Source organism: Cydia pomonella, chromosome 23 (assembly GCF_033807575.1).
Source record: "Cydia pomonella isolate Wapato2018A chromosome 23, ilCydPomo1, whole genome shotgun sequence".
NCBI lineage: Eukaryota > Metazoa > Arthropoda > Insecta > Lepidoptera > Tortricidae > Cydia > Cydia pomonella.
The window spans coordinates 7,042,017-7,051,418 of NC_084725.1; the positions used below are offsets into that span (position 1 = coordinate 7,042,017).

Here is a 9,402-nt window from a genome sequence, read left to right on the forward strand (position 1 = left end):
CATCGGCTTCATAGGCAGGGTCACTACCCACTAGGCCAAACCGGTCGTCAAGTAACCGTAAATAGCGGTATGTTATGCTGGTGCGATCGACATCAAAATTAAAGTGATTTGTTATGATTCAGTTCGTGGAAAACGTTTTCTCCCGAAATGGAATTTCATAGAAAAAACACCGTTATATAGCTAGGATAGAACTTTATTGTAACCTTAAAAAACTGATTTATTCGACGACCGACGAAACGGCCGGCCGACCTGGTGGTGTGCCACGTGAACATAGACACTAACATAAGAAGAAACCGGTTTTTTTGTTCTAAAGTGGTTCATCTGACAAGAATTTCATGGAAATATTTTTATGAAAACCGGTTTAAATATAACGGTTTTTTTAATAAATAATTTACCTTACCTTACGGTTTAAGAGTTCTCGGCTAGCTCGGTCGAATATCACCTTCCCATAAAAAAGGAGTTTCGTTGTCATTTTAAAACTACGTGTTGGATTGTAATGAAACTTTGCACATACAATGACATTAGGTATATCTAGTCCTGTTATTATTAAAACATTTATTTCAAGACCAGGTAACACATAATTAAAAAAACACAATCATTAAAAATACTTAAGAACTAAGGAATAAATTAGCAATAAACTTAATTATAAATAATTCGTCAACGACGCAATGTTCGCATGTTGTGTACTTTTTTTCCTGTGTTAAATGATCCTCATTCTCCTGAATACCTTTAGTCTCTATTTCAATACTACGGCGTTACCCGGGACCGTCAACTTCGCTCTTCCGGCAATATGGCTCTATCTATCCCTCTTCACCGCACTGGGTTCATGTCGAATTCGTTATTTATTTATTTATTATTTATTTATTTATTTAAAAAATAAAATTTAAAAAATCCTTACGTGCTTTCTTTGCTAGCAGAATGAAAAAATAATAATGTATGGGTAAGCTCTATATGTTTTGTCGTTATTTATGTATATATTATAACAAATATAAGTATGTATATTTATGTATTATGTATGTATGGTATGTTATTGTATTATATTTGGTTGTTGTTGTTAAAGTAGCACCGCCCACAATCTGTCTGCTTTGCCTAAAGGTTGACTGGTAGAGAATGCCTTATGGCATTAAGTCCGCCTTTTGGTACTATAAGGTTTTCTTTTGTGCAATAAAGATTAAATAAATAAAACGAACCCATAAAAACTATTCAAACAAGCCACCCATGTATTTTTTTATTTTTTTTAGTAGAAATATGTATTTATTAAAGTAAGATACAATATACATAAACATGGAGACAGTAAAGAGTATACAAAAAAAAAAGCTGCTGCCTTCAATAGTGATATGAAGAGGTAGTAGAAGAGAAGGGTCTTGGGGGACTTTCAGTATAAGCCACCCCTGTAATTAGTTTTTATAACAAACGAAATAAAGCAAAAACTTGTTTTGTGTGAAAAACTTAAATTCGGTGTATATTTTTAACTATGGTATCTGAAGCTACATACATTTTCAACTTCAACATTTATTCAGCAAATAGGCCACAAGGGCACTTTTACACGTCAACATGGAATTTACATACATGCAAAAACAAGCATATCAACAATTATAAAATACAATTCATTGAAAATATTAATGCAAACTAAAGTATTATTTATTACTAGACTAGATACACATTATCCTATTGTACGTACAAAGTTTCAGAGCCTAGATTGATCTAGATTGCCTAGTCGTTTCAAAATGAGAGCGTAACTAAGTTTGTATAGAGAACTGAGCTTGCTGGGGACCATTAAATTGTATAATCTTATTAATTAAATGTATATTAGATACTACTTATGCGGCATTTTTTTTTTGTATAGGATGATGCCCGGCACGCCAGAACCTCACTCATCCCTATCAGAACAGAGGGCGGGCAGGTTTTCACTAGAACAGAGTCCAGGGTTCAACAATCCGCAGACACCGACGTCGCAAGGGAGCAAATGTGGACAAGGTAACGTGGTAACTCTCATAAAAGCTAAAAAAAATTAAAACATAATTATAAACTAAACTAAAAACTAAATAAATTATAAACCAGAAAGCGATAGCTAAACATTAACACACGCACTGCCAGCGACCCGCCAGGCGGGTTCTCTGTTTGTAGGCGCTTTTCGCTACGTTCGGGTTTTCCCACATAGCGTGTAGCTCGCGTTAAATTAAAACTAAAGTGGATTTCTTAATTTTTGGGTGTTCTCAACCCGTTTCGGTAAAAACTATTTTGCTCTAGACCGAACCAGTTTTGCCCACGGGTGTTGGTAATAGTTTAGCGTAGGTTAGAGTAGTTTGACCTAGCCTAGCAAATATGCTTAGCCTTAATAAATAATTGGCAATAAATGATTGATTAATCGGCTGGGAACTGTATAAGGCAAATTAAAGGTCAAATTCAAAACTGTTAAGCAGCATTCTGGGCACGCTGCAAATTTTCTATGAGGCCTAATTTTAGGTACTGTTTGTTAATAATGCAGGGTGACCTTAGCCATTGGACAAACCCTGAAATTCCACGTAGGGTTACTTCTCAGGAATGCTCTGACGTTAATATTTTTTTAATTAGAACAAAAGAAAAAAATTTTTTTTTAACAAAACTTATTTGCAATAATCGACAACAAAAAGAAACACACTGTGTTAATCGTTGGAAGTTTATGACGATTTGTTCGAAATATTTGATAATGATAACATTTTTCAAAAGTCAGAAGCTTATTAGTGTCATAAATAAAAAAGATAATCAAAAGGTTCGAAGAAGGTTCCATACTATTCTTTGAGGATATTACCTTAGGAGCTACTAACAGGCTGCTCCAAAGAAAAAAAATATAAATTGTTAATTTCTTCGAAACCGCTACACCGGTTGTTATGATACTTTGTACACTGGTTCTAAATACCCTAATGCATATGTACATTTCGGCTTTGTCCAATGGCTAGGCACACACTGTATTAAATCACTCTGCATCTTTCCGTCACGCAATATCTGAATTAAGTACCTAGGCAATTTTAATTTTCGTGCTCACTGTCTTTGTTCAGAATCATAAAATCGTTTAAACATAATAAATTTTCTTCACCAGATGAGAAATCCAGGCCAAGCCCGTCCTCGAACCGGTCGCAGGACCCCTCCAAGACCCCTCAGCGCGACGGCCTCAGCCAGGGCCCGTATGCGCCGGCCTCTTCCGGCTCCTGCGCTAAAAGCAGTTGCAGTGTGGTCAACAGCGCGCCGGGAGGCGTCGATGACTCTATGGCTGGAAATAATGACGTAAGTTTTACTCCTATTTTAGCGGCCTCTTTTAGGGGCTATTAATAGGCCTCTTTTTCTAAAAAAAGCTGCAATAAAGTCAATAGTGCGTTAAGCGATGATGACTCAATGACGTCAGAAAACCAGACCAAGCCCGGCCTCAGCCAGGGGCCGTATGCACCGGCCTCTCCTGCGCTAGAAGTAGTTGCAGTGTGGTCAATAGCGCGCCGATGATAAATAATATGGAATAGTTAATGTGATCTGTTATTCTTAATATTTGATTATAGTGATAACGATTTTTTTTTCTCCAACAGTCGACGTTACCGGGCGGGCCGAGCACGAGCCTCGCGGGCCCCTTCCCCGGCCCCTGCAGCATGAGCAGGCCGGACAACATCCCCATCAACCCCAACCAGGGCCCCAACGGCCCCATGACCTCCACCTCTTCCTTCGACCCCATCTCCTCGCTCGCGCAGATGTCGCAGCAGCTCACCAACACCGTGGGCGGCGGCGGCCCCGGCCCCGGCGCCGGCGGCCCCATGGGGCCCAACGGGAGCGGGATGGGGCCTTTTGGATCCGGGCCCCATCATATGCAGCATCATCATTCTATGCATCCGCATGGACATCCGCATATGATGATGAATGATTTAGGTGAGGATTTTGGATTGTTAAAATGTCCAGTATAAAAATTGATGATGGACTTATTTATTTTATCTTTGACATCGTATACATTACAAATATGTCGTAAAGTATAGAAAACTAGATTTTGTTTGAAAATATCTATGAAAAGTTTTTATTTCAAGTGATTTCTGCGGTAGTTTTTTTAAGATAACATTTGACGAAGGGCCATCTTCTGACACGCTTTGGACAATTTGTTTTCGCTTTATTAATATTGATGACTGTTTTCCTAGGTTGCCACATGGACAACATGGGCGGCCCCGGCATGGGCGGCCCCATGGAAGGCATGATGGGCGGCGACTTCCCGCCCGACATGAACCTCAGCCCCAAGATGGGCGCCGGCCCCATGGGCGGGCCTATGGGGCCCATGGGGCCCGACGCTTCCATGATGGGGCCCCGAATGGGGGGCGGCAAAATGCCCCCGTTCAACGGCGCCAATGTACAGGTCAAAGCGAGCGCGCCTAACACGATACAGTATTTACCCACCAGGCCTCAGATGCCGTGCAACTCGGGCCCCCGAGGCCCCCCCAGCCTAGACTTCCTGCAGCGAGTCACCAACCCCATGCAGATGGACAGCAGTAAAGGCGTGCAGTACTTCCCGCGCGGCATGGACATGGACGGCGGCATGCGCGGCGTGATGCGCGCGCCGGGGGGCATGCTGCGCATGCCGCACTACCCCGCCGGCTTCAACTCGCCGCCCAAGATGGCCGGCGACCCCTTCGGCGGGCCCGGCCCCAACCCCATGTGCGGGCCCGGCTTCCGCGGCGTCAAGGGCGGCATGCCCGGCAACGTGAGGATGGGCAGCGCGCAGCCCCTGCCGCCGTCCATGGGCGGCCCGGGGCCGGGCTTCAAGGGGCAGTCGTTCGCGGTGCCGTCGACGGCGGACCCCAACTACGCGGCGCAGTTCCACAACTTCCAGCAGCAGCTGTACGCGACGGGGTCCCGCGCCGCGCCGCCGCACGCGGGCTACCCGTACGCGCCGGGCAAGTGATGGCCGGCGCCGCGCCCAGGGTGACACGTCCGGCCGCGCCGCGAACTACTTAACGTTGCATACTGATGTACACCAGTGAGGAGAGATCAAAATATTTTGTTAGTGAATTTCGTTTGTATGATTGTGAGATTCGTTATGAGATCGGCGATTTTTTTTATTGATAGTATTTCACTTAGACGTCGTTTAGGTTTCTCGACTGAGCGTGTTTACGGTGGCGTATGTTTGTACAAATTGTACAAAACTCTAGGCGTGTTAATGTGTACTCTTTATCTAAATAATTTAAAAGTACAGTTTTTAGAATCGTTTTGCTGATGGCAATAACTTAGTGGTAGGTTGTTTTGCACACATGCCGGGTTAAGAGCGCATTGGTTCCTTTACTTAGCTATTTTATATACGATTCCTATGCACACAGATATCTAGTCAATTTTGAAATTAAATGGAGCCCGGGCCGACCCCGTGTTGAAATGTAACTTTACTTGTCGACGAGGTTTTTGTACCGTCATTCATAAATGCGTACCATTTGGTACATGTTTATGAACTGGACTGTACGGAGAGCCCGACAGAATCATCCGTCCATGATAGTTTACAGTTTGGTAACGTAAAGTATCACGTAAGAGAAATGGCGGATAATCCTTAAATACGATAGGATTATTTGATATTTCTGGTTCAATTTGACTAACCTGCAGCTGTAGCACGGACTTATTTTTACCACTAGTCACTATGCTTGTCACTTTCGCACTTACATAATTGTTAGAACGTGATAAGCATAGTGACACGTGATAAAAACCCAACCGTGCTAAAGCCGCTGGACTACGAATTTAATCTATTACTTTCAGAATAAAATCAATTCTGGGTTTAGTCGAATTGACCCTATCTGCGTGTCGCTATACTTCATCGTTCTCCGTAAATTCTCGGATGGAATTATTGTTGGGTCCAGCTCCCTCGTTGATCGGGCTACGGATCGATTTCACATTTTGGTTACTTTAATAATTACAGAAGTACACTCTTAGTAACGGTATGTTTTGTCCATTTTAGTTCTAGATTAGTGTAATTAGATTTTTATTATTTTATTTTGGCTATATCGGCCAGTAACTTTAAATAATTAATGGGAGATTGACGTTAAATTTTTCACTGATCCTCAACTCAATTGTCTAAATTATAAGGTTCTATTTTCTTTGACTCGAAAATGTTTCACGCCTTTTGTGAATTAGCAGCTCAATGTATTTTTGTTGGTAACGAGTAGACAAGTTACAATATTTGTAGGAGTCGCATTGTTTCTTAATAGTTAAAGTATGACCGTTCTTTATTATCATTGTCGTCGGGAAAGATGGTCCAGTCATCTGCAGAAATATCTCTACGGGTGAAGTATTCAAAGACATACGCGGCATTCTTTAAGAGAACGGGTAGAGATCATTTTGAATACTTCACGCGCTTAGCAACTTTTGCAGCTGATTCCGTGCGAGCTCATGTTATCCTACTTATTCCTAATAACACAAATGAGGACGCCAATAGAAAACGCCTACTTTCCAAACGAAATAAGCTTTCGTTTTTCATTTGATCTGAGCGATGTTTTTCTGTCTTCCAATACCTATATAGACTCTTAAAGACGCAATAAGGAGTACGTTTAAACTCCAATTAAATCTAAGCTTGCAACGCAAGCGTAGTCTTACTTTACTTTTAATAAAGTACTTAAAATCTGATGCCATATTATTTGCCACATGAATTTAATTTTCGTGATATTTTTTCCTTAATTTATTTCTAAATCCGTGCGAGTATTTTTCGAGGTACAGTTTAGTATTAGGGCATATTGGTATGCTAGAATAGTTGCACATTGTGTTGTCACAGTGGCCTTCGATAGTATTGCCTTGTTGATGAGCAATCTGTTCCCCAGGCGAGCGCGCCGTACGTGTCCCTCTAGCAAGCATACGCATAATATCGTGGCCGTGTTTAACAAATTGTTGTACTAAGGTAAATGTCCTAGTATTTTTGTATCATTAGTTGGCACTCGCAATCTTACTATCCGAACAGAGTGTCCATTATTTGCATTTTGAATTATGAATTTTGAATATAAATTTGATCTGGATCAATTCCGATGTCAGCGAGACAGTGCTATTGTACAGTCAGCGGAACTAATAATATTTCTGACTGTTCTTAATTATAATGATGTCCCATCTCACTCGCTCACCGGAGCTGCGTGCGGATCCGAATCCAATGTGCTTTTGTATTTCAAATAAGGATATTTACCTGTCAGTTCTTGGAAAAGTAAATTTGCTAGTCAGTCTGTTACTAATATATACCTCAGTAGTAAAGCCATACCGAGATATGGACTTTGTTGTAACTACGCATTATTTATCCTTTTCGACGCCGTGTCAAACAAACGTTGTCACTCGGACGTCACATCACCGAAGTGTCGAAACTGAAATTGAACTTTATGCATATGTACTTAGGTCTATGTTGCTCTGTGATCTGTGACGTATTAATCTGTCTTCAGCGTTGGACTGCGGGTATATCCGTCATTGGCATCACAAAGGTTAAGCGCGTTTTTTTATTAAACAACAATAAACATACACAACTGAACAAATAAACGCTTACAGTCATAGAAATACTTGTGTAGAATGCAAGTTTCACTAGATGGCGCTGTCAGGATTTCATCTAGTGAAAGGCTTATATTTAATGCTTGATACTTGCATGTCTGTAAGTTGTCTGTGCCAATAGTAAGTTAGTAGGGTAAACATACCTATTGACGGCACCGTTTCATTAATGAACGCTTTTAACCTAATTTCCAGGCCTTATTAAAGCTGTGTAGGGACTTTTGAGATGATTCGTGCACATATGTCTACTTGGGACAAGCGGACCCCAGGCTCCCATGAGCCGTGGCAAAATGCCGGGACACACGCGAGGATGAAGATGTCTACTTGGGACATTACCTTTAGTTTGCTATTTTGACAGTGAAAATTACTGCGATCCATTTCATAAAAGTGTTTGTCTTTCTCTTTCCAATAAGAGTTAAGAAACTTTATTTATATTACAATAGGCTTTTATGAAACTAGATTGATGGTAGTCAGGTATTTTGGTTTTATTATTTTTTAGTTATTAATCAATGTTAAAATAGCCTTCTAAAAATGCGATTATTTGAAAAGGGCAGAGTATATTAATCACATTACTTTATAACGTCATAAATCGAGACCTTGTATTTTACAAATGAAAAAGTTTAGTCTCATAATAAAATAAAATATCGCCGGGCGACGGTATTTTGCCGTTGGTGCAATAACGTCACAGTTTTATTTACAGAATACTATTATTTCTGTATAGGTGCTATTGTATTAACATTCGCACATTGATGATTTGGTTACCTGCTTATTCACATCTCGAATACGACTCATAATAATTGTCACGAAAGAGACAAACGACATACATTGCATGTTTGGAAGTAAAATTGATACATATATCAGGAGATGACGTTTCGAGACGTCGCTAGTGTAGGAGCTAGCGTCTTTTGAGTGTCATCGTCGTCAGCACAAAACGATGTCGCAGCGCCGTTGCGCCAAAAGACGCCGACGATCGGGAGACGCTAATGTGGGATCTCTATAATTTATTATCTTGCCTACATAACAGTCTAAACTATGAAGTTGCGTATGCTTGCTAGGGGCACGGTATCCACACGTTGATGAGGCGTGGCAATTTTATGAAAAACTGCACAACAGTCCAGTAATAAACACCCGCTAGTAACTAGATAGTGTTAATTTAATTGTAATTATAATATAAGGTACAATGGTTCTTGTTTTAGGTTAAGCGAAGAGCAATGATATAACATAGTTTGTGTAATAGTGATAAGAGATGAAATTAAGATGCAAACTATTGGTTGTGATTCAGACACAATTTGTTAAGTTGTTCGTAGATTTGTCGCAGAATTGTGGAAACTTACTGACTTCATGATAGGACTCTTTATTTAATTTTGTTTTTTTAGATATTTTTACGTATCATTCTCGTTTGTACATCGCTAACAATAATTGTACAGAGTACTTTTGGACTTAATTTAAGGCAATAAATGTATTTATTTTATAACTCATGATGTAAGAATTTATTCTTAATTATTATAAAAAAATATATGATATGCTTGTATACACATGTTTTATTCCTGACATTCTTGATAACTATGATAACATTTAGACTCGAAGCATTATTGATAAAAGTCTAACAACTCAATGATTGACTCGACAAGTCATTGGCAACTATTTTGCTAGGAAAGTCAACAATTGCTACCTAAAAATAAGGTTCAAGGTGCCAAGGTGCCTACTTTGGTGGAGTCCCGACAGTTAGGCTAGTTTATCTCTACATACAAATAAAACATAACCAGATATGATCAAACATGTATATTCTAATATCGTCATAGGTATGAAACGTACCGAGTGCCGATAAGAGGTAAATTTACCCTACTGCAAAATTTTCGAACCCAAAATGCAGTACTATTCATTAAGTATAAATTTTAACAA

At 40.1% G+C, this 9,402-nt stretch overlaps 1 protein-coding gene and 1 long non-coding RNA gene across 8 annotated transcripts in view; one reads left to right on the forward strand and one right to left on the reverse strand.

The window, feature by feature from the left end:
* Window positions 1–9,031, forward strand: part of LOC133530674 (collagen alpha-1(III) chain-like) — a 40,861-nt gene extending 31,830 nt beyond the window's left edge. For all 7 annotated transcript variants that reach the window (XM_061868690.1, XM_061868687.1, XM_061868686.1 and 4 more), the window contains 4 exons: window positions 1,847–1,977; window positions 3,080–3,264; window positions 3,558–3,891; window positions 4,152–9,031. In XM_061868690.1, the coding sequence (XP_061724674.1) occupies window positions 1,847–1,977; window positions 3,080–3,264; window positions 3,558–3,891; window positions 4,152–4,909 (1,408 nt within the window). In that variant the 3' untranslated portion in view covers window positions 4,910–9,031. The remainder of the gene's footprint in view (window positions 1–1,846; window positions 1,978–3,079; window positions 3,265–3,557; window positions 3,892–4,151) is intronic.
* Window positions 1,196–3,214, reverse strand: LOC133530677 (uncharacterized). The gene is made up of 2 exons (XR_009801358.1): window positions 3,077–3,214; window positions 1,196–2,001 (listed from the first exon to the last, which is right to left on the reverse strand). It is a non-coding gene; the product is annotated as an uncharacterized LOC133530677 (long non-coding RNA).
* Window positions 9,032–9,402: the final 371 nt, after the last annotated feature.